The following is a 25,652-nucleotide window of genomic DNA, read 5'->3' as shown; positions in this document are numbered from 1 at the left end:
TTGGTTATTACAATCATAACTTTACATCCTAAGAAGGAACTAGATCATCCTGACAAGTATGTCAAACTCAATGGCTGCATCTTTGTCTGGATTATCTGCTGACTTGTCTGCTGTCACATAAATTTCATTTATGTTTCCATAATCTATATATATTAATAAATGAGATGATTTGGGTCATTTGTCTTTGAAAGGTGGAGCCATTTTGCTTATGTGGCATCCAATGGTTGAATAGAGTGTGATTTTGGGAGGGACTCCATCTCCATCTCTATACACAAAACAAATTTCGCAAAACATAAACCATAAAGTGTGACGCGGGATCCGCCACATTTCGGGTCGGATGTATAGGTCACCCATCTTTCAAATCCGGATAGTATATATTATCTTTCTCATACCACACCACGTATTAGATACTCACTTCCCTGAAATCCTAAATCCCAAAATATCGATTCTCCTTCAATTGTTCTTCGCCGATTCATCATTCTCAATGACCAGGTATGTACTTATATGATTATTTATTGTAATGTTTAATCTATTGTATCTTCTATCATCTCGATTCACTGATATCGTTGGAGAGTGAAACGTGGGTGCTAGGGTTACGCCGTGAACCCTTGATGACGACAGAATTGCATGCTACAGAACAGACAATCAAAGGTAAGATCTGTAACTTGAGTTCGTATTTACGGCTAGACACTTCCTATTCAATGAACTCTATATTTAATGGTGTTAGGATTGTGCTCTGATGAAGTAACTGGCATACAGCTGACAACAAGGTTCGTTTGATTTGCTGAGTTTCAAGTCCCGTTCGTTCTCTTCTTCGTCATCGTGATCATTATCATCAAAGATTTGGTTTGTTTTCTGTTTCAGTTCTACTTTTTATCCTCAATTTTTGATGTTGAACAGTTTTTTAGCTTTTTTTGTTTGTTGAAGTTGACGCTCTGAAGCATAAATCCATTCTTAAAATTGTTGAAATTTGTTTTCACAATATAGAGAGAATTGGTAAAAATAGATAAATTTTTTTTTGTTATTCGTTTGATTGTGTTGTATTATTCATGTAATTTATTTTATAATTTAAGGTTGAAGGTGGGTGTTCCACCAGACTCTCATTTTGTAGCGGACATGTTTGGCAACCAACGCGGTAATCGAGGAAGCAATGATCTTTATTTGTGGAATGAACATCATTGAGCCTGGTAGCTACACCATCTAATTATATTGTTTGAGTTAGTATTCTGATGGGTGTTTGCTTAAATCACTTTGTGAAAGTAAATAAGAAAGTTACGTGAGTAACATTGTTTTCATTGTGTTGGGAATGCAAATAGCTTCTTTAGTGATGTGTAGTTTTCATTGGAAATTGTCCAGGGGAAAAGTATGCCTTACTACTAGGTAGCAAGATGGATGGTACGTGCTGGTAACGGTCTAGGGACATAAAAAATATATTTTGTCTATCTGTTATAATTTTGATAGGAATAAAGAGGGAAAGTCTCTGGTGCTGCTATAAGAGATTATTTGCTAGAGATATCACGCGTCTGTCAAGTTTCTGACCCTGAGAGAAGTTATCATTGTTTTACATGTTATGTGTTGCACCACTTGATGTAATTCACTTTCCTGATGCACTAGATTAGGTTTTATATCTCATTAAACTTAAAACAAGTACTTATTAATCACATTTCAGGAGTGAAAAGTACAAAGTTTGAAGTTCAAGAAAGTTTCATTACCTTAATCAATCAAACTTTTATGAACTGAACAGAGTGGACGAGTCTAAAAAGTATCTTGCTACAAAGAAAGCTATGGATGTTGTTGGAATCAGCTCTGATGAACAGGTGCTCATAAAATGGTCACAAACAGGTACTTCTGAGTTGGTGGATCCTTTTATTGTTTAATTTATAAAGAAAGTATATCTTTTAAAACACTCTGGTTGAATTTGAAAGTTGAATAAAACCTTACACAACCATTATATTGTTACAGTTAAGAAATAATAGCTTATGATTATGAACTTTTGGATACCTGATTTACTATTACTTTTTATCCAGAATATCTATAGATATATAAGAGTATCCTTAAGTCAAAGTTTCAAAATGTTAATTTTTTTGTCTTCTTTTTCAAGAATATCGTAACTTTTTTAATCCATGCTTTCAAAACTGACATTACTTGGTTGAATTATAACCTTTGGCTCCACATGGTGTCCATGTCACCTCCAAGTAGGATTGCCAAATGGCATCTCGACACTAACTCTCAAACAAAAATGTGATGATCCAATCTAAACCTGTTTCACTGTTATAACATGATGATACTAACCCATACATTTGATCACTTCTTCCTTCATCTCCATTTTACATCACAATCACCCTGTTTGTCTCCGTCTTCAAATCTTCGATCTCCATCTCAATGGTATGTTTTACACCACCACGTCTCCATCTTCTAAGGTCTGTTTTTTGGTTCAAACACTCAACCCACAAGATTTGAATTTGTTTGTTCTACGCCACCACATTTGTGTTCGCTGAAATGCTTTAATGTGTCAACGATGATTTCTACTCAGGTTATATCTCGATGTTTGGTATATGAATATCTACGAAAGCTGTGATGAATGAGTACATTAAATTTGCATGATAAGCTCAGATGATAAGCTCGCTCAGAGATTAAGGAGTACGTGTGAGCCTAAAGTTGATGCCGACTCATTTCATTGCATATTCATGACATCTCAGGTATTTCCATTATTTCCATCGTTGTCAATGTATTCTCAATTATTTCCATCAATGATCTTGAATGCTTTTCTTGAAATCGACACAACAAAAGGTATTAATCGATCTAATGTGAGCCTTGATAAAGAACCCAACAATGACACATGTATCTAAAAATTATCATTAAGAGGATATGGTGGGGCTATCGAGTTGGGTAAGGGATCAAAAGGGTGCAAGCCAAGATGGGTAACTTTAGGAAGTTTGAACTGGTTGAGTAAGTGCGTGTTGCCTTGAAACTTTGTTATTATTTTAATAATCAATCAGTGCATCAAATATGATTACAACATTTATATCATTTGAGTAACATTCTAATTATAAATGTATAAAAAAATTCAGGAGGCTTTACCCATTACAAATATGCTTTGGATGACTTTCGACCCATCTGCCATGTTTTTTTCTTTACCTGCTGAGACTAAATATAATACAAATCAACTTCTGGATTTCGAACAAAATTGTGTATTAGAACTACAAAGTGAGATAGGCAAGGAACTATGCACATAAGGTATTCGCCGAAATGCTTTAATGTGTCAATGTTGATTTCTGCTCAGGTTGTATCTTGATGTTTGGTATACGAATATCTATGAAGGCTGTGATGAATGAGTACATTAAATTCGCATGATAAGCTCACCCAGAGATTAAGGAATATGTGTGAGCCTAAACTTGATGCAAGGTGGGTTGAAATGTGAGCCTAAACTTGCATATTCATGACATCTCAGGTATTTCCATTTATCATATAGATCTGAAAGTGTATGGGTTGAAATGTGTCATGTTTTTGGGTCGATTCAAGGTGGGTTGAATCATATTGATTTGACCCGCATACATTTCTTTATCATACATTTTTTGTAATTTTTTAATGGTGTTAATTATATACTAAAAGCTAATTTTCAAGGTGTTGATTAATTGTAATTTTTAATGGTGTTGATTTGATAACTTTCTTTATTAAGGTATCAATTTTTGATGATGCATTTAATGTTTAGAAAGCTAATTGATCACCCGACGCTTTGCAAAAGTTGCTATGATGTTATTGTTGGTCAACCACTTCATGTTCTTATAGCTGTCAGTTGAGCATTACTTTACAACAATAAATTATATACAGTTATGCATTATTTTACGTCTTTGTAATTATATCCACTTTGTTTCAGAAGCTTATAAATGTATTCAGTAAAAAGTCCAAATTACATTTTATGCCTAACGTATTCGTCATGTAATTCGTATGTCATGTTGTTAATCTGTCAATAGTATTGAAATTGGTATAGACTGACTTTTTGAGGTCAAACAGATTAATCTATCAACTATACTAAAACAAAACAATTTTATGCCACTTGGCATCCACTTAAGCATGTTATTGCCACATGGCAATGTGGTGTTCCTCACCGATTGATTTAGGGTTGGTTCGGGTACTTCTTTGTAGATTGTACATCGCTTAATGCTATCATGTCTTACAAGTTAAAATACATAATTTTCTATTCAGGTTGTTTAAATTATATTCTTCCATTAACTCTGTTCGGCTGACCCATATCTCTTGTATATCATTTTACCAATTGTCACATTTTTTAGGCTATGACTGAAGAGCCATTGAGAGTGTTAGACAAAGAAAAAATGGATTCAATGGCGATAGTCATAGTGTTTTATAGTTTAGTGTGTTGAAGTTAAAAAGTGTTGCAGCGCAACGCGCACGGGTCTTCGTTCTAGATTTTTTTTTACACTAATGGATGTTTTATAACTATTGTTTACTTCTTAACTGTGTTTATAACTTTGGTTGTAAAAACTAAGGATGTATTGTATGGCATCATTAAGTTAATACATAACATTTTCATTTTCTAAAAACTTTGTTAGCTTATTCCTTTCTGTGGTGTAGGTACCCTAATGTTTGCTAACTCATGCCATATTTGCCTTAAAATCTCAAAATATGATGCTATTTTGGTTTAGTACTTCAAATTAACATTTGCAAGCTCATTGGTGTCTCTTGCATCTAATTCACTACAGAATGTTATAGAGATGTTGCTAGATATTTTGTGGAATTTTGTATCAAATTTATATTTTATGGAATTTTGTTTGTCCAAAGCATATGCACTACTTTATCTAGACCCTTTTGATGCGGAAGCACAAAAGAAAATTGAAGGTGTAATCTGGCAAGTGTGTGACTATATGTTTTCTCTAACTATCGAAAATTATACATACACACATATATTTATACATATATATCACTCAGGCACATTAGTTTTCACCACATTATTATATTTTGTGGTGAAATATGGTTAATTAGATTTTGAGTTGGTGCTTATTGTTTTACCTAAATGTATTGATGAGAACTGAGCTACTACACTCAAAAACAACCCCTAAGGGTTTTGCAAAAGTTGTATGTTATAGTAAATAACCAATACTTTTACACAACCGAAGTTAAATTATTGTAAATAGTTGTTTTCTTGATCTACTTTTCAGGTCATGTTGTATGTTGACATGGAAGTACATGGTGTTCCTTTGAAGGTATGATCATAAATACGAAGTGACACATTCATGCTTTATTTTTGTTCATGGGTATTTTTTTGTAATTCAACTTCTGTGTTCAACATTTTTATGCGCATTTTTGAAATTCGGACGTTTGTTGATAGTGGAGCCTAGTCAACTATAATATTAAAATGTTGTGCTGGGCATCTAGGGTATGTGCCTTTTTTTCATTTTTGAAGAGGCTACTCATTCTGTGCACCAACAAGCACATGTAGTTTCTAATTTCGGCTGTCAATCGTGTCAGGTTGGTGTGTGGGAATAGGTGAATCCGAACACGGCTCAAAGGCATCAACCCTAACACAAACATATTTAAAATTGTGTCGTGCGAGTGTTATATTTTAGGTTAACCCATTTAATGCTTATATGGCGGAGAAGCAATCAAGTGATAACTTTTTCCATGTGGTGTCTAATTCTCATCAATTTTTTGTTGTGGAAAGCTCAAAATTGCAAGCACTACAACACACATGGAATGTTCTTTTAGTTATGATGTAAAAAATTTTTAACGTTGTTAACATTGATTAATCTACCTTATTCTTCATGCATTTTTCATTCATTAATATATATGTACGTTTATTTATATTTTTAAAAGTTGTGTAGGTATCGTGTTGCTTTAGTTTTGTTAATTTTGTGTAGGTATGTCGTTTTTCCTTATTAATTTGGAGAATTGTTTTGCTTTTGTTCCTACATTTATTTTGTCTTCCTATTTTAGTTTTGGTATTTGTCTAATGTTTGTGCTATGTATATGACCCATTTATTAATATTTTTCTCAATAGCAAAGTGAGTGAGTCGAATGAGGTGGGTAAGAGGTCAAAATGGTTATTTTGTTGTTTGACTATATATATGTGAAACAACTTTTTTTCTATTTTTATTTTTTTTCATGAAATTATGTTATTTTAAAAAAGTCAACTTTATTTTAAAAAAAAAATCTGATATGGATGTAAAAAAATAAATTAATAGGATATATCCATACAAACACAAACATAGGCCCACTTACAAAACTATTTTTATGGTTTAGATTAGTTTTTAGCCCATTAGCATTAGGTTTAGATCTTTAGTGAGCCCAATACCCAATTTCGTTAATGCCTAAGGGCACTTTTTTTCAAGCTTGAACGGGGTACATGAATTCTCAGGGCCGGCCCTGCCTATCAGACCTGTTTATAAGTAAACGGGTCAAAATCACCACCCTTTTTTTTTACTTTCCGTTATTGCACTTGATAATCTTCCAAATATACAACTAAATTGGTCCATTGGCTGTAGAAAATGGTTAGATTTTTGATGAACATAGTTGTTACTTTTAATCTTTTAATGTTTGGTGGATTATGCAATTTATTTATTTATTTTTATTTATATATGTGTGTGACTTATAGGTATTAAATACCTGAACCCATGAGGTACACGGGTCTTATTTCCCATTTTCTTTCTCATTCATTCATATTCAGAAACCCCAATAATCATCAACGACACCGTGAATCAAGACAGGATGAATCTTTTTGTTTGAATTATCAACGACATCATGAATCAATACAAGGCGAATCCTTTTGTTTTAGTTTTGCAAAGATCCGTGTATCTAAAGCCTCAAGGGTGCAATGCAATTAGGGGGAAGGCAAAGCCAAAACTGATAGAAAAGGCCCAGTCTTTACTAATATGCTACATATTGAAATATTTGCCATTTTAACTTGAACCGATTCACAAATTCTAAATGTTTGTTTAAGTTATTTTTTTTTCTTTACATTAAGTTATTTAATTAGAATTCTGCTTCAAAAATGTACAGGTCTAATGTTGTCTTTATCAAAAAGAAGGAGTCAAAACTTTGCAGACGAGTGGTAGAAAAGTTAAATATTGATTTCTTTTCGAGTAACCATGAGTCCATGATGGTGCGGTCGGTCTTATAAAACTTAAAAGCATATACAGTTGTAACTATTATTTGACACTAAACACTTTTTGTTATCATGTGTAATACTTATTTTAGTTACAATATACTTCTTTTATTTTTGGTAGAATATAAATTTAGGCGAATACCTGAGCGCTCATCATGCATGAATTGATATTATTTGTTTTACTAATATTGATGATGCATGGATGTATGTGGCGCTGTCAAGAGTTAAAAGCAGAGATAAAGTTAAACTACTAATATTAGATAGAGATAGCAGTGTAACAGATAAAATAGCAATGTTTGAAATTGAATTTAATTATTATTGTTATTTTTTTTATTTAGTGTCGTATATAATTTCAACCAAATTTATAATTTATAATTTAAAATATAATATGATATAATATAAAAGATATTATAAAATTAAATGGTTATCGTTATTTACATCATTTAAAATTTTCAACCCGCGAAGTTCGTGGGTGATAACCTAGTATTTATACATAACAGATAAAAAAAAATAAAGGATAAAGTTGTACACCGGGAAAGAAAATGAGAATTTACTTTCTTTTAAGAATTTAAAAAAAATGTTATTATCTATTTAAATAAGATTAGAAAATTAATTTTCTTTTATATTTTATTTATTTAACTATATTTTGTGCCAATCATCTATAACAAATTAACAAGTGGGGTTATATTTGCATATTGCAGTGGTTTAATTATCGCTTTTTTCTCATATTACGACTATATTTTTTACAGTTTATCTTTCGATTGTTATATATCGTTTTTGTTATATTACGACTTTATTTGTTGTGTTTTGTCTTCCGGTTGTTATGACGTACAACAGTACCGTATCGGCTCTGTAACGAACCCAACCAAACCGAAACCGGAAACACTATCGCTGCTTCCCCGCCGCAACACACGGTTGAATTACTAGTTAGTTATAAATTAGTTAAAAGAATTGTGGATGGATCCATAAATACCATTCAATAACAGGCTTAAACATGGATGGGTAGGATCGTTTTCTGACCTGAACGAGTCAATCAGAAGAGTTAAACTCAGTTTCAGAGGCGGAAACTAAGAAACTAAGCTCAATTCAGCTAGTATATCACTTTAAACTGTTGTTGCTATTGATTGAATGACGTTTACAATTCTGACAACACTTCGGCAGCACTTCGTTGCAAACCGGAAGGACTAGTTACATGAATCCGCCCCAAGACACCTATTTATAGGGTTTGTGATTTCGCTTGAACTCATTCAAGCGGAATCACCATTTACAATTCAGGCGAAATCTGTTTTAACACTCGAGCGGAATCAGACTTTTGGGTGATTTCGCTTGAAACTGACCCAAGGTCATTTCAAGCGGAACCTCCTTAAATCCCATTTTCTCGATTCTCGTGCCCTAACTCTATACATTCTATACAAGACTTGATACAAGACATAGACGACAGACGGATGCACCAACAAACTTCCCCTCGGATGTTGACGGAGTCTTCAGTGTCGAGTCTTCGAATCTTCAGTCTTTGTCAGTCTCTGGGCTTCTCTTTGAAGTGTTTGACACTATAAGCATCTTCAATCTCTATTTCTTCACTTTCATCTTCAACAAACTCCATTCCTCGGATGTTGACGTCTTCAAATCTATTCATTTGCATCCACATACACTCCCCCTCAAATGTTGAATCTTTGTTCTCAGAGTCCCTAGGAATCGGAAACCTGGCTTCTTTAATTTACAAGCTTCTCAGGATCGATTAACCTAGCTCTTCAGAATTCAATCCAAGATTGTGACCTGGCTCTCCTTTAGCTCAGAATCAGAACTTGGCTACCTGCACAAATCTCTACCCAAAAATGAATTTTCTACTTTGATACATTTACACTCTGCCTACCACTTGTAAACTAAAACTCAGAATGATTAGACATTAATTCTCTGATAAACCACTTGTAGAAGCATTTTATAAAAACAATTTCTGATGACCACTTGAAAACTATGTTTTAAACTTCTCAAACACACTTTCCCAAACCAAATGTCTTCAAGATTAGCACTTTGGAATTTTTGAAAATCAGCTCTTCAACACCAGTTGTCGAAAATCTTTTTGAATTTTTCAAAAATTTATGCTAAAACACACTAAAATCTTTTTGAATTTTGAGATACAAAAACTGACACCACATGTAGGAATATAAGTATGCTAAAATAAAAAATATATACAGACAGTATTTTTGTGAGTTTGTGTAAGAGGATCATATCAGTTTGTGAGACATATCACCAACACCGTTAAGCTTCATTTCATTTTAAGTTCTAAACAATTCACCTAGATTGTCAGTATACTGATCCACTTAAATTTTCACACAAAGTTCAACTGTTTCGAGATACGAAATTAATGTCTTAAGAACTTAAACTTGTTCGCGTGTCCCACTACTTGAATATACTCCTGTATCCAGATCCCAATATTGAGTCTTATAGGTGAGTATACCTAGATGATATCTGTCAGGGGTTAGATGCGAAACCGTGAGAGCTCAGGCCAGAACTTCCGTTCAGCAGAGAGCTGAGGGCTCGACTTTTGGTGTGTCCCCTTTAGAGGATCTTTTGATTCAACAACAATGACTATCAATTTTTGTTGTTTCATCAAGTTGCTGAGGGCGGCGCTGTATTTCAAGCATTTGCGGAAAGTATTATACGGGGACTAGGTCAGTATTTCCATACAGCAGAAGTCCCGGGATAATACCCTAGATATCACTAAGCATAAAGACCTAGTATCTCAGAAAGAGGGACCTTTCAAACAAAATTTCGGGGGTTACCCATATATCCAAGAAGTTGTTACCCATGAATTAAGCAAGTTTGAAATTTAGGTTTATATCTTGTCACAATCTACTAAATGTGCAAAAACCTACTGGCATATCAACAGTAAGATTGTTTATCACATTTTATCTTTACATTTCTTTAGCATGTTGTGATCGCCCACTGATGTACTATCATTTCCTCTTTTTTCACAACAAAACTCATTTTTGAATTTTATCATGTTTTTGGCTTTTTCAAATTTTCTAATGTTTTTGGGTTTTCTGAAATTTTCTACTCCCCCTAAAATGCAAACACATTTAAAGAAATTTGAAAACAAAAACTAAACTCTTTACCCGCTAAGTAGAAACAAATTTAAAACAAACTATACAGAAAGTTGACAACCGATATCAAATCGCCTCAATTCGCCATTTACTTGGCATAAACAATCAGAACTCCCCCTATCAACAAACTATTTTCTCATTATGATTTCAAAACACTTAAGTTTGTTTTAATCAAAATGATTTTTCCGAAAATAAGTTTAGTTGATTTTATCACTTGTAGGGATTGGTTCATCATCTTGTTCATTTAATCACTTGTATAACGATTACGTCAAGTTCAAACTAATGACCTTGACGAATCACCTGTAAGATCCAACCTCTTACCACTTGTAAAAATATCCAAAACATTTAATCACACGTAGGAATAAAACGTCTACACAAACCATTTTACCAATCAGGATGCCGATTCCTGCTTCTCACTTACCAACCTGGAAGCTCCGGCATGTCAGATTTTTCTATTCAAAGAAAATATCCACCCAAGCCTGGCCAGCCTTGGGTTTCACCGAGTCACCATCACTCGGTTTCTTACCTCCCTTCTTCTTTTCATAGAACTCTTTAACCCCTTTGACTTTTCGGTCAATCATCTTACCAAAGATATGCTTTACCTTGGGGTTAAAGACTTTCTCCACATCAAAAACCTGCTTATCATTATAAAATTGGTTAGAAATTTCAACCTTACCAATTTTCTTCTTATAATTTTCAACTCGAAGTGGTGGAAAATTATCATCATCCATAATCGAAACTGATTTTTCATCTTTCAAAATAGCTTCACTTTTTGAAACAACCTGAGGCTCATCTGACTTTGTGGAGTCAGATTCATCGCCAGAAGATAGCTCCTCTGATTTTGATCTATCAGAATCATCGCTAGAACTACCTCCAGACTTCTTAACCACCCATTTCTGATTTTCAGATTTAGCTCTCTGTTTGTAAAACTTGTTTGAACATTCACCGATTTCAAATGTAGAATCTTTGAATAGTTTTGTTCTATCAATTGGTGGTTTAAACTCAACAATCTTTTCTTTCCGTTTACGAGAAATTCCCTGTTTTGATGATATTGCCTTAGAACAATCTCTGGCAATATGTCCAACTGTGTTGCATTGGAAACAGGTTCTCGTATCTTTCCTCTGACCAGCAAACTTCATCTCTTCTTGCTTCTTTGCAAGGAACTCACTGTTTGACTGCCTCCATAATTCTTTCTTTTCTTCCTCGTCTGCTGAGGTACCTGAAACAAATGTCATTTTGGATTTAAAATCACGAACATATTTTTCATTTTTCTGTTTTTCTGTTGGAGTAAAACCAAGACCTTTCTTTTTGAAATTACGGTTTTGGTTTGGTTTCTTTTGAAATCCAGAACCAGAACTGTAACCCTTTTTCTTGTTTAATCTTTGTTGCACTCTTGAGGTGTATTTTTTAGGTTTATCATTAAGATGTAAATCTTTTATTTCAGAAATATTAATTTCTGTTAGTTTGAAAACCTTTTTTATCAATTCAGTTTTGACACCTCTTATTGGAAATTCCTCATCAGAATATAATTTGTCCGAATCATTCAAAGTATATGCAACTTTAAACGTTTCATCATCCAAATTAGATTTTGATAACAGGAATTCTTTGTCATATACTCTTTTGCCCTGTTTTTCATTTTGACCCGGAGTGCTGGACTCAGATTTGGACTCTAAACTAGACTCCGACTTTGACTCCTCTGTTTCATCGTTATCTAACACATGATCCACGACTTTCTTCATCAATTGAGATTGTTGATCAGTGTCAGACGTTGTAAACGTGACATCAATATTTTCTGGCAAATTGATTGACGACTCCGACTCCCACTGTAAGTTTGTAGCCTTTTTGACTCTTTCAGAATTTGGATTTCTGGGCAAATATCCATTTTCCAGCGGGGGTGGACACTTGTTGTAACTGACACCTGTTTTCTTACCAGAATTTTTCTTGTCAGTCTTTTTCTTAGTGTCACTCTTCTTCTCAGTCTTCTTCTCTGGAGTCTTTTCATCAGCTCGTTCTTCAGTCACCTTATCTTCTTCGAATGCCTTCATGCCCTCAACCGTTGGATAGATCCTGTCAATGACATAAGAAGTACATGAGTAACTTTTCAATAAACGATTTACTCTTTCAGTTTCAATTCTTTGTAACTCTAATTTTTGTTCCAGAGCAGCACACTTCTCGATATAGTTGTTCACAACTTTCTGTTTGATTATGAATGCTCCCTGAAGTGTCTGCATTGCTGTTGCCTGCTCTTCACTAGTGTCATTGTACATATTCATCGCTTTGTTCAGCACATCATAGGATTCCTTCAATCTATTCATATTGTGAATTAAAGAACTGTTTTGTTTCTTCATTTCTTCACAATTTTCACACATCACTGGACACTTTTTCGCAACAGCTTCTTCATCAATCTTAAACTTTGGAACTTCTTTCACTTTTTTCCTAACCACCGGTACTGATTCATCGTCACTGTTCACCGGTGTCTTTACCTTTTTCTTTTTCTGCTTTACTCTCTCATCTTCACTGTCACTTTCAGCCAACATCTTCAAATGATCTCTCATTTGTTTAGCATAGTATTCAGTACCATCATCATCACTATCTTCTTCAATTCTAGCAACAAAAGCTGTGTGAACTGGAGTTTGATCTGGAATATAATCATCCCAAGTAAAATTCTCCCAGCTAAACCCTTCAGGCATTTTTTCATCATCTTGATCAATTATCAAAGCTTTCCCATCAGCTGAGACATACTTATCCCAGTTGAAATTTGTTGACGCCTTTTTCTCATCATGATCCACCATGCATGCTCTTTTTGAAGAATCTTCAATCACATTTCTTCCATGTGCAGTTTGTGCTTGATGTTGTTGTTGTGGAGTTGGTTGTTGAGCAACTTGATGGTAGATGGCCTTCCGATAGTAATCATTGTTGTTGTTGAAGGGATTTTGAGCTCTACTTGCTTCGTGATTGGTGCACTCCCTCTTGAAGTGTCCTTTTTCCCTGCAACGAAAACAAGTGACTTTAGATTTATCAAAACCTAAAGTAGAAATGTTAGCCTCACGAAGATCATTTATTCCTGTGATCTGCTTGAATTTCTCAGCTCTCCTTAACACGCTAGCCAAACACCATTTTATATCCATCAGCTCCATCTCTTCAGCATCTATTTGATCGTAATCCTCTTTCGTAAGCATTGGATTCCCGGTCTTTCTGGCCACAAAACTACTATATGATTCTAACACCATTCCCAATAAAGACATGTGATTCTTAGCAACTTCCTCTGAGTAATCTTGATCATTCTCAAGATTTAATACAATATTACACTGAAGTTTTCTCCCATTCTTTGTTGCTGAAATGTTTGGATCGAACGATGGAAATGATGAGAAACTAGTTTTGCTGCTTGATCCTTTAGATGAGCTTCCTGCTGAACCTTTAGCATTGAATGCAGTTTCAACTTTTGGTGACATATTGGTTGTTTTATCATCCAAACCTGCCTTGTAGTACAGACTTATATCTTGTTCACCATCGAAGTCTTTCATCCTGGAGATCTTTCTCTGTTCCATTTCCTGAGCTTCAATCTTTTTAATAAATTTGCTAAGTGTCAGATTGTTGAACCCTTTCTTGTTCCTTAGCATCATGATATATGTTCCCCAAGTCTCGTGTGGTAAAGCATCAGCAAGTTTTTCAATCAACTCTTCATTATCTTTTTCAATGCTTAACCTTCTCATGTTGGCTAAAAGATTGCAATATCTTTCGATGATCTGCTTTGTGATTTCATTCTTCAAACCACGAAACAAGTCAAACTCTTTCTTCAGAAGTGATTTCTTGTTCTTGATCATCTCTTGACTACCAACAAACTTTGATCTCAATGCTTTCCAAATTGAATAAGAACTTCCATTGTGTTGTAGTAAGACCATGATGTCTTCTTTCACAGCTTGTTGTAGCAGATTTAGCATCATTTTCTCATCTTTGTATTTCTTTCTGTTTTCAGCACCCAGATCTTTAATAGGAATAATCTCTTCATCATCATTTATCGGTCTCACATACTTAGTTTCCACACATTCCCAAGCATCCAGATAGTTTGCTTGTACCCAGTTTTCAAAACGACTTTCCCAACCCTTATACTCTTCGATGTTCATTAGTTTGGGAGGCTTTTGCATCGTCCCCGTTTCGTTTTCCAACAACGTGTTCTGTGCAAGAGTGATCGGGGTAACCGGAGTAGCGAATGCATTGTAGAATTCTTCGTCCATTTTCTGGATTTCAAGAAATCTTTCAAAACTAACTGTTCAAGCGAAATATCAAACTCAAATGAGATCTCTTTTCAAGCGGAATAGTGCAATGAAGCGGAATCAGAACTTTGACTTTCAAGCGAAATTATCAAGTAACTTTGGAGCGGAAACAGTCTGAACTTCCAAGCGAAATCACGTACTAAACCGTTTCAAGCGAAATCAAACAGGAACTTTCAAGCGGAATGCCGATTTGGAGCGGAATCAGAAACATAAATCTCAAACGAAATCACTGTGACGTCATGTTGTTCTCGAACAATTTCAAGCGGAATTACTAAAAACCTATGTTTTAGATTGAATTTTAACTTAAAACTTTCAAGGCTTTGTCAAATGTCAATTCCGAGTACACTGAGCGAATTTGAGCCAATTTTGATCGTGAAATGATGTTCAATTCGAAAAAGAAGGTGTAGAAATCAGAAATCGCAGCCGAATTGGTATGAACTCTTCCTCCTGAGCTCTGATACCACTTGTAGGAATATAAGTAGGCTAAAATAAAAATATATACAGACAGTATTTTTGTGAGTTTGTGTAAGAGGATCATATCAGTTTGTGAGACATATCACCAACACCGTTAAGCTTCATTTCATTTTAAGTTCTAAAAAATTCACCTAGATTGTCAGTATACTGATCCACTTAAATTTTCACACAAAGTTCAACTGTTTCGAGATACGTAATTAATGTCTTAAGAACTTAAACTTGTTCGCGTGTCCCACTACTTGAATATACTCCTGTATCCAGATCCCAATATTCAGTCTTACAGGTGAGTATACCTAGATGATATCTGTCAGGGGTTAGATGTGAAACCGTGAGAGCTCAGGTCAGAACTTCCGTTCAGCAGAGAGATGGCGGCTCGACTTTTGGTGTGTCCCCTTTAGAGGATCTTTTGATTCAACAGCAATGACTATCAATTTTATTGTTTCATCAAGTTGCTGAGGGCGGCGCTGTATTTCAAGCATTTGCGGAAAGTATTATACGGGGACTAGGTCAGTATTTCCATACAGCAGAAGTCCCGGGATAATACCCCAGATATCACTAAGCATAAAGACCTAGTATCTCAGAAAGAGGGACCTTTCAAACAAGATTTCGGGGGTTACCCATATATCCAAGAAGTTGTTACCCACGAATTAAGCAAGTTTGAAATTTAGGTTTATATCTCGTCACAATCTACTAAATGTGCAAAAACCTACTGGCATATCATCAGTAAGACTGTTTATCACATTTTATCTTTACATTGCTTTAGCATGTTGTGATCGCCCACTGATGTACTATCATTTCCTCTTTTTCACAACAAAACTCATTTTTGAATTTTACACCACTTGTAGGATCGTTTTCTGACCTGAACGAGTCAATCAGAAAAGTTAAAGTCAGTTTTAGAGGCGGAAACTAAGAAACTAAGCTCAATTCAGCTAGTATATCACTTTAAACTGTTGTTGCTATTGATTGAATGACGTTTACAATTCTGACAACACTTCGGCAGCACTTCGTTGTAAACCGGAAGGACTAGTTACATGAATCCGCCCCAAGACACCTATTTATAGGGTTTGTGATTTCGCTTGAACTCATTCAAGCGGAATCACCATTTACAATTCAGGCGAAATATGTTTTAACACTCGAGCGGAATCAGACTTTTGGGTGATTTCGCTTGAAACTGACCCAAGGTCATTTCAAGCGGAACCTCCTTAAATCCCATTTTCTCGATTCTCGTGCCCTAACTCTATACATTCTATACAAGACTCGATACAAGACGTAGACGACAGACGGATGCACCAACAGGATGGCAAAAATAATAATAAAAAATTTGAACCCGACCGGTATACCCCAAACCCAAAATATATGGGTTGGGTATACCCAAAATCCGATGTCGGATATGAGATTTAAAAAAAAAAATTGTGGGTATGGGCCATGGGGTATACCCAAAATCTGATGGGTATGGGACCGGATGTAAGATTTAAAAAAATATATTTCGTGAGTATGGGACATGTATGTGATTAGGTAATACCTAACCCGTTTACCCGAAACTATATAACCATTTACCCAAACCATATCCTCTATTTTTTTATATGTTTTTCCCCTTAGAGCATTTACATTGAATTTTGTATCCCAATTTCTATAGTTACACAAAAAAATCACTAATTTTTCTCTCTTCTTTACAATTAAATAATAGTTTTATATTTTTATCATTACATTTTCTTTCTCCTCTACTCACAACCACTTTAAAAAATATTAAAAAATTAATAGGGTAAACAATGTTCTCGTATATTTACAGATGAACAATAACATTTTCTCTCTCATATACTTACAACCACTCACAACCATTCCTTATAACATAAGAAACTCACTCGCTAATATATAAAGTAACTATTGTGAATGTTCTTAACCTTCGTTTAGTAACGTTTATTCTAATAGCTTCGTTACTTTGAAAATGAACCTTTTTAAGATATATCTTAATGATATTATATATAAATGTATGTTACAAACAAAAAATTATCTTATAAAACTTGTATCATCCTAGTATTTACATATTTTAGATATTATAAACTTTATAGTGATATATTAAGATGTAATTAATCATAATTTTAATTAATTGTAGTTATTACTTATTATAATAAAAGTTATGGAGATCTTAACGAGTATATTTTTAAAAAACTAACGAGTATACTCGATATCTGCTGGTATTCTTGATGACCAACATGTATAGTCCGTATAAAACACGATTTTATAATCAGGTATGTCACGACTTTATTTTTATTTACTAGTTAAATCTAAAACTTGATCTTTAAAAAATCATAGTATATAAATAAATATTTCAATGAACAATCACAATAACACCACTCCAAGAATACACCTTTTTGTCCCACACTTGAAACATAAACCTGAACAACACATCATCGTTTTCCCTTACATTCAGCAATCTTTTTACACTTTCCATAAGCAAAGAACAAACAACACATCCCATGGCCCCCACCAACCGCCCTCCACCCCCAATCCTTATAATCTGCACTAAAAACCACATTCTAAACATTAAAGTCTTCAAAAATCAAATCTTTCACCTTCTTCCCACCTTCTTTTCTTGAACATCAAAAAGAAAGAACCTTAAAGGCTTCATCTTTTGGGTTCTTGTCACATACCCACATAAGAAAGATTGCCATTAAACAACATGCAAAAGGGTGTGTGTTTATGGGTGGTGTTGGTTAGTTTTTGCTTCATTTTTGTGGATTCAAGAGGTGAAAATGGGAGGCTTTTGATTGATGGGAAAAGTAGGATTGCAGAGACTGATAATGATTTTGTATGTGCTACAATGGATTGGTGGCCACCAGAGAAGTGTGATTATGGTACTTGTAGCTGGGATCATTCTTCCCTACTCAATGTGGTAACTTTCCTTTATTTTTACTAAGTCGTTTTAAAACAATTTATAACATTCTGATCTTGATAACATTTTTTGTGGTAGACGAGTTTATTTCTGCATTCGAGTGATGTCGTTTTAGCAACGAAAGTGAAAAGTAGAAGTGTTACTGGTTAAATTATCAGTATAGACTATTATCGCCAATAGGTCGTAGTTTATATTACTAATATTCTATTTTTAAATAAAGAAAGTAAAAGATGTGTGATTAGATAGTATTTGTTTAAGTGTTTGGTAATTATTATTATTATTATTATTATTATTATTATTATTATTATTATTATTATTACTATTATTATTATTATTATTATTATTATTATTATGTAAAGATTTATGTGAAGTGATAGTTGGAGAAATTTTATACTTGTATTTAGAAAAATTATGATAGTTGGAGAAATTTTGTACTTATATTTAGAAAAATTGTACATCATGTGGTTTCGAAAGTCGAAGCTTTGTTGTTTTTTAGTGAAAAGGAAAACGATATTTTATTGGTTATTGTGGTTACTGAATGAATATAGAAAGTAGAATCAGGAACGAGGTACAAGTCACGACAAAACTTGAAGGTGACTATCATTTTTGGCCAACTTGTAAAGATCTTTTAAATTTTAAACATATGATTCCTGTCCTTATAAATGAAAATTAAGACTGCCTATTTTCGTAAATTTAAAAGCTCAAGTTGTTTTATAAATTATCTTGATCAACATGGTTAATTTGGTGATTATCCCTTACTATAATTTGATTTTTAATCAGTGTCGAACCAATAAATTTTTCGATGGGTGTGGAACATTTTTAAAAATTTTAGGCCCCTATGTATATAGGTAAAAAAATAGGTTCGCATTGGGGTCGGTTCGGGTCGTGTCGGGTCGGGTCATGTAAAACAAAAGAAATCGCGTCATAACGTCCTTACTCATGGTTCCTATCACAAACAAATTGATCCATAAGTCCATCGCTCCATAACATAATAATTCAGTTTTAATTTTCAATCCTAGAAATCGTGTGTAATCACCCTAAAAATCATCTAAACAACATAATCACCCTAAAAATCATCTAAACAACCAAAAAGAACGTCAAAACACATGAAATTTCAAACCTATTTAAGAATTTTGTTACCCTTTGGTGTCGGACGGCGGTGGTTCGCGGCTGCTGATGACGTGCTATTGTGGTTGCTGTTGTGTTCGATGATCGCTGGCAGGAGACGACCCAAGAGAGGGAGGGCGAGAGTAATTCTAAGGGACTATTGGGCTTATTTTAATTATTATAGTTTGAACTTAGGTTGAGTTTGGTTATTAGGCTAGTAATTAGTGGGCTAATTAGGTTAAATGAAATAGTGAGTTAGGTTATTGGGTATTTGGGTTAAGTTGGGTAGTATAAGTTTATATAATTTAGGTAGCTTTTTTTTTAATTAGAGTTTACTAAAAAAATTTAAAATATAAATCGATAACATTTTTCACCTAAGGTGTGTGGACGAAAAAATCCAAGGGGTGCGGATAGGATTTTAAACGGAAAATAGCACTAATTTTTTTTTCCTGGGGGTGCGCCCATCCACCTTGGGCTAGGGGTAAGTCCGCCCCTGTTTTTAATTACAAAATAAAAGTTAAAAATAATCTTTGTATTTATTTGGAATCAATTCCTAGATTTATATGTAGTATTTGAACTTCTAACATTTTTGTTGTAGAGTACATCATTTATCACCATGATGTCCCCTTGGGTTGTTTTTGAAAAAAAAAAAACCCACAAAAATATATTCATGATTGTTATAATGTTCATCTAATACGTTTTTTATTTGAATTGAAATATAATCTCATATGTCCCACTTTCATAATATGCTTGTTTAGTACAAATCAACAACATAAGTAACATATTAGATATTAGATCCAACCCAAGTATGATTCATATTCAGGGGCGTAGCTTTCAAGGGGGCAAGGAGGGCCGATCCCCCGAACTTTTCGCTCAGTAGTGTTATGTATGTACGTTTCGTATAGAATTTTTTAGGTATATACGTTGTTTTCGACCCCCCGGTTTTATAAAAATAAAATTTACTTAGGGGAGGCGGGGTGGGAACAAAAGTTCCCGTGATGTATTTCTTCCACGCATGGAACTTGGCAACATACCACCGCCACCTACAACTTTAACGAGTGATGGAATTTTTCCGTGATATATTTCACGCGCCATGGGCTATTCCGTGATAATTGGATGTGAGGGGGTGTGAGGGTTTATTGTTGGGTGTTGTGAGTGATGACCATTGCCACTAAAAAAGGTTGTGAGTGATGGAATAACAGTTGATGACATGGCGGAACTTGATTGGATGTTGTGAGTGATGGAATTTTTGCAAGTGATAACCACCCCCTCCCCCCTTATATAGAATTTTTAGGTCCGGTAACTTCCGACCTCCCGGTAGAAATTATCAAGCTTCGCCACTGTTGATATTAATTGTCATTAGAAATTTGGTGTTACATTTTGAAATTCTTCCATCAGAAAAATCTATGACTTTATTAAGTATATATTTGTTTCTCTTACCCTGTTGTTATGTACAGGATCTTAAAAACAAAATCTTCAAGAATGCCATCAGCGGTGAACAATTCTTCTTCAATTTTTATAATTATATTCTAAGCAACTTGATCTAATATAAGTTGTATTACTTTAAATATTATGTAGCTTTTTCTCCATTAAAGATCAGATTAGGAGGTACATTGCAAGATAAAGTGATCTACCAAACCAAAAATCACCAAGAACCCTGCAACAACCCCTTCCTCAAAAACACCTCTGAATTATTCGGTTTCACTAAGGGTTGTTTGTCTTTATCCAGATGGGATGATCTCAATAGATTCTTCCAAGATACCAGGTAAACATATCAAACGATTGTTTTTGTTAATAATGTGCTTTTTTTTTTTTTTTTTTTTTTTGTATGTGTGTGTTTTGAGGTCTATAATTGGTTTTTACATATAGGGCTGTGGTTACTTTTGGACTGAATGCTCTCGTTGGAAAAACCGTGCTTGCCGATGGTTCTGCTTTTGGTGCTTGGGACTCGACCAATGCTGAAGCTTTAATGCGTTACACGGTTAAAAAGAACTACACCATCTACGGTTGGGAGCTTGGTAGGTTAACACAAAGTCCAGACACTTCATTCGGACAAATAGACGAGTGTAATTTCACTTTTGCCATGTGACTTGTGTAAGGCCGATGTATACAGTGGCGGATCTAGAAAATCATTAAAGGGGCAACGTTTCAAAAAAGGGTAACGAGGGCTACCCCTATTATAAAGCTAGGTCCGCCCCTGGATGTATAGGCTTGGTAGATTAGGTTTTCAGGATCAAGCTTATATAGGCTTGTTCAGATGTTGAGCTTCTAGGCTAGGCTAGGTTCGCACACAATACTACGCTAGAGCTTGATCACATAAGCAAATGAGCCAACTTGTGACTCGTGAGCCTATCAGCAGACCATTTTACCCTAGAGGTGTCAAAATTGGGCTAGCAAGATATCAGTCAAAATGGATTCGGGACGAAACTGGTCAAGTTGACCCACAAAGACTTTTTTGGCTACAGAAAAAAAAAATCTACAAGGATTATAGAACTATAGTAATAATTTAAATCAGGGGTCTGACATCCCCTCAAACCGCGCACATAGGAGTCTTGTACACCGGGTTTGCCTAAGAAAATACTGATCAAATATATGAATAAAGCACTCTAGGAGTCCTAGGTTGCATGGGTTGAAAATAATACAGTTTGAGTGACATTTGACCCATTTGACCATTTCTATAGTTTGCCCATTTGATTTCCTCTGTCAAAAGATAGCCAAACTTGATCTATTATGAACAAAATGTGTTGATATCCTCACCTTGCATCTCAATGTACCATCATAACTTGTAATTTAAACCAACAGGGAATGAGTTAAGTGGAAATGGAATTGGAGCGCGTATATCAGCGTCACAGTATGCCCACGACACATTGACCCTCTACAAAATGGTGCACCGTGTTTACAAGGGTATCGAACCTAAGCCATTAATCATTGCACCCGGAGGTTTCTTTAATCCAAAATGGTTCACGAAATTTTTAAACAAAACATCCAGGACCCTCAACGCGGTCTCTCACCACATCTACAGTCTCGGCTCAGGTAACTTTTCTTTAAAGCAACTCAAACTTCAAGCGTGTTCAATAATCAGTTTTTACTGTTTGGCTAAACAGATTTTTTAGTTTTTGATTATTAGTACTAGACAATGACAGTTAGTTATGACTTGTCTGTTATATTTGTTAGAATCAAATGAAGGGTTTTTTACCTTCACTTGACCTAATTTCAGTGTTTTTATTCCCATTTCACATTATGTCCCTCATCCTTTTCAAAAAATATTTTTTTTTTGTCATTTATCTATTAATCTTTTAAATAAATCATTTATGCCTAGAAACACAAAAATCTCATTGTCCTAAGTATTACAACTTTATACATTACCATTAATTATTTTGAGTTTACAAAATAGCATATATGTAATCAAGTTGATGGATATCCGAGCATAGAAAATAATTAACGACATCCATGAAAAACATTTTTGGGTCCTCCACTGACGTTATCTATTAGAAAACACGTATCCAAACACCCGCAAGGTGATCAAATTTCTAAAGTTCACATTTTTACACCATTATTCTTGTCAGGGATGGATGGAAATCTAACAGCAAGAATTCTTGATCCATCTTATCTTGATGACGCGGGCAAAATTTTCAAGCAACTTGAATCCACAATTAACGCTTCTTCATCTTCAGCATCGGGTTGGGTTAGTGAGGCTGGCGGGGCTTATAATAGTGGTCAAAATCTTGTTACTAACGCGTTTGTATTCAGTTTCTGGTAAGATTTTGAGTTCCTAGGAATGTTCATATAGTATATAAATAATCTTAACAAAATATATAAAGAAATCAAACAACTAGCAAGTAGCAAAGCACGTGGTACAACTATCAATGCATAGGGTACAACTATCAAATCATCCTATCTTTTTGTGATTTGTCATATAAGATTTTCAATCACGGTTAAAAAGATCAATTTCCCCTCCAACACTACAAACATCCTTGCAAAATCTTTACATTTCCACATTATCACCACTTTATACATTTATTTTCATAATCAAATTGTTATTCTAATAAATCAAATTATTTTAAAAATTATTTACGTATTAATTGTGTAGAAATTATATACATTAATGTCATGAAAATTAAAACATTACATATTTTTTTATTCTATTAAACTACTATATTTAAAATAAAAAAATGAATATATGCATTTGCATAGGTGACTTGGCGCAGATGGTACAAGTCACAAAAAAATTAAAAAAATATGCAAAAAAACGAAAGGACCCCACCTAGCAATGCCCAACCACACCCTTGCAAGGGCGGCCGTCTCCAAGTCAGCAAAGGGCGCCCAAAGGGCTTGCCGCTGCGGATGGTCTTGGTGCATAGTGATTAGTACTGTATAACCATCAAGGCATAGGGTGCAATAAATGGTCATATACATAAAAAAATATACCAAACCCAGAAAGTACTATAAGTGACAACCATCAATGTATAAGGTTAAAACTTACACTACTGCAGGTACTTGGATCAGCTAGGGATGTCATCTATTTACGACACAAAAACATACTGCAGACAATCTTTGATAGGAGGAAACTATGGCTTACTAAATACTACTACCTTTGAGCCGAATCCAGACTACTACAGGTTCATAAATCATAACTAAACTTTGACTATTCAGGTCAAACCAATTAATTATAATAACCCAAATGGGATTTTGTTCATTTATGACCAGCGCGCTTCTTTGGCACCGGTTAATGGGAAAAAAAGTTCTGTCAACAAGATTTTTAGGCACCAAGAAAATACGCGCTTATGTACATTGTGCCAAAGAATCGGTAAGTTTGCCACAAAATAGAGGTGACAATTTCGACCATTTATTTAATAAGAGGTTGGTTTGGGTTGTGTTTTATATCAAACGGATCGAATGGCCAAATAATAATGACAAATGGCCGAATTGTGACTCTTTGATCTGATATTGCAGAAGGGAGTAACGATATTACTGATGAATCTAGGCAATAGCACCACCGTAAATGTAAAATTGTCGGTTAACAGCATTTGGAGGCTACACAAACACAGGCCTCATACACACCATCAGCATAAGACAATGCATTCTGATTCAGAGTCGAAACATACAAAGATGGGCGTAATAAGAAAACGAACACGAGCAGAATATCATTTGACAGCAAAAGATGGAAACCTGCATAGTAAAGTGATGATGTTGAATGGTAAAGAATTGAGAGTAAATTCATATGGTGAGATACCATCATTGAGGCCTCTATATGTGAATTCTTTGAAGCCCATAAGTGTACATCCTCATTCTATTGTATTTGCACATATCCCACATTTTGCATTGTATGCTTGCAATAGTTAGGTAGGAGAGAAGATGGGGCCTATAATTTGTTCTGAATTGTTTATAGAATTTTTTATAGAAGAATTATCATGCACAAAAAAAATGTAAAGACACATATATGTTCATAGCAAAAGAAATATTGATGAAGTTTTCAAAACAAGAATCATGGAATGTTCATAGCAAAGTTCTCATTAAAGAGATCTTTTAGGATAAGAATCATGAAAGAAGTTTATATGTAAAATTCTCATAAACGAAATATATTATCTTATGCTCTTGAGAGTGAAGTGAGGATCTACATGAGGCATCAGCCAAGCGACTCGTGAGTTATGCGCAATAGGCTCGCTAAAAGCTCGAATGGAGCCGAGCTTAAGTTTAAAAGAGATAAAACACAACCAATTAAGCCCTTCCGACACCTGGTAAAATTTAAAACAAATCAAAGAACACAAAACTTTAGACACTAGCCCAACCCGGGACATACCTTACCACTAGACTAACCCCGGGAAGAAACTCTATCTTTCGGCCTAACAAACAGATGAAACTCTCTATGTGACAATAATTGTCGACTTTGAAACCATCAACCTTAATTTGTTAATAGATTTTTTATATATAATTTTGGCCTTTCCTTTACATGGTAACACTTTTCCTTGCACTTAGTAGACATGATTTGGAATTTATGAAATCTCTTAGGAAGTATCATCACCACTTCTTGTTGTTGGTTCAGGCCCCACTATACACACACAATCACACTCAAATTCACGATTGTAGTAATATATGTGTGTAAGATTAAATATTTTATTTATATATTTAATCTAGTAGTCATCATTATCATTTATATAATATGGATCAAAATATATTAAAACCTATAATAAATTAGTTGGTAATTGTTGATGGGCCAGATTACCCTAATTAACTAATTGGGTTTCCCCTTGGGTGTATATAAGGAGATTACTAGAGAGGGATTAGGGTTAGACATTCATAACATCACACTCAATATCGCCCCTCCTCTCTCTCCATTACTACGAGTTCTTCAACCCTAAAGAACTCGGTACTACCATCAAGAAGATACATCCTAAAGGGGAACCAGACCAATCTGACGAACATGACGTCTACTTCCCTCTCTGGTGTGGTGACTGCTAATCAGGTACACACCTCTTATCTTATTTTATTGTTCATGATTGAATTTACATCATTAGGGTTTATGTTTTACCCTTGTTCTTATGATATAATCAACAACGTGAAGATATATAATGTGCAGAGAATGAAAAAACTTGCTGTGATATATTTGATATTCAAGAAAGAAAGGGCACAAATAAAATAAAATAACTACTCTTATTTATAACAAATATAAAACAAACTGC

General features: G+C 34.4%; 1 protein-coding gene and 1 long non-coding RNA gene across 13 annotated transcripts; both read left to right on the top strand.

The window, feature by feature from the left end:
- Nucleotides 1-391: 391 nt before the first annotated feature.
- LOC110877362 lies at nt 392-5,800 on the top strand. Of its 12 annotated transcripts, none has more exons than XR_004866803.1 (9): nt 392-492; nt 592-651; nt 728-846; nt 1,074-1,589; nt 1,670-1,842; nt 2,534-2,699; nt 3,284-3,451; nt 5,178-5,395; nt 5,488-5,800. It is a non-coding gene; the product is annotated as an uncharacterized LOC110877362 (long non-coding RNA). The 12 variants fall into 12 exon arrangements; XR_004866804.1 differs by having other exon boundaries at nt 1,670-2,385; XR_004866797.1 differs by having other exon boundaries at nt 1,670-2,420.
- Nucleotides 5,801-17,471: 11,671 nt separating this feature from the next.
- On the top strand, nt 17,472-24,454 carry LOC110877363 (heparanase-like protein 3). Its single transcript, XM_022125508.2, has 9 exons — nt 17,472-17,865; nt 20,430-20,466; nt 20,551-20,737; nt 20,842-20,990; nt 21,775-22,005; nt 22,539-22,728; nt 23,466-23,591; nt 23,680-23,779; nt 23,926-24,454. The coding sequence occupies exons 1-9, from the start codon at nt 17,653-17,655 to the stop codon at nt 24,313-24,315; spliced, it is 1,623 nt and encodes a 540-aa protein (XP_021981200.1). The 5' UTR covers nt 17,472-17,652; the 3' UTR covers nt 24,316-24,454.
- The last annotated feature ends 1,198 nt before the right edge of the window (nt 24,455-25,652 follow it).

Source organism: Helianthus annuus, chromosome 9, assembly GCF_002127325.2.
Source record: "Helianthus annuus cultivar XRQ/B chromosome 9, HanXRQr2.0-SUNRISE, whole genome shotgun sequence".
NCBI lineage: Eukaryota > Viridiplantae > Streptophyta > Magnoliopsida > Asterales > Asteraceae > Helianthus > Helianthus annuus.
This window is presented reverse-complemented; position numbering and strand designations above follow the sequence as displayed.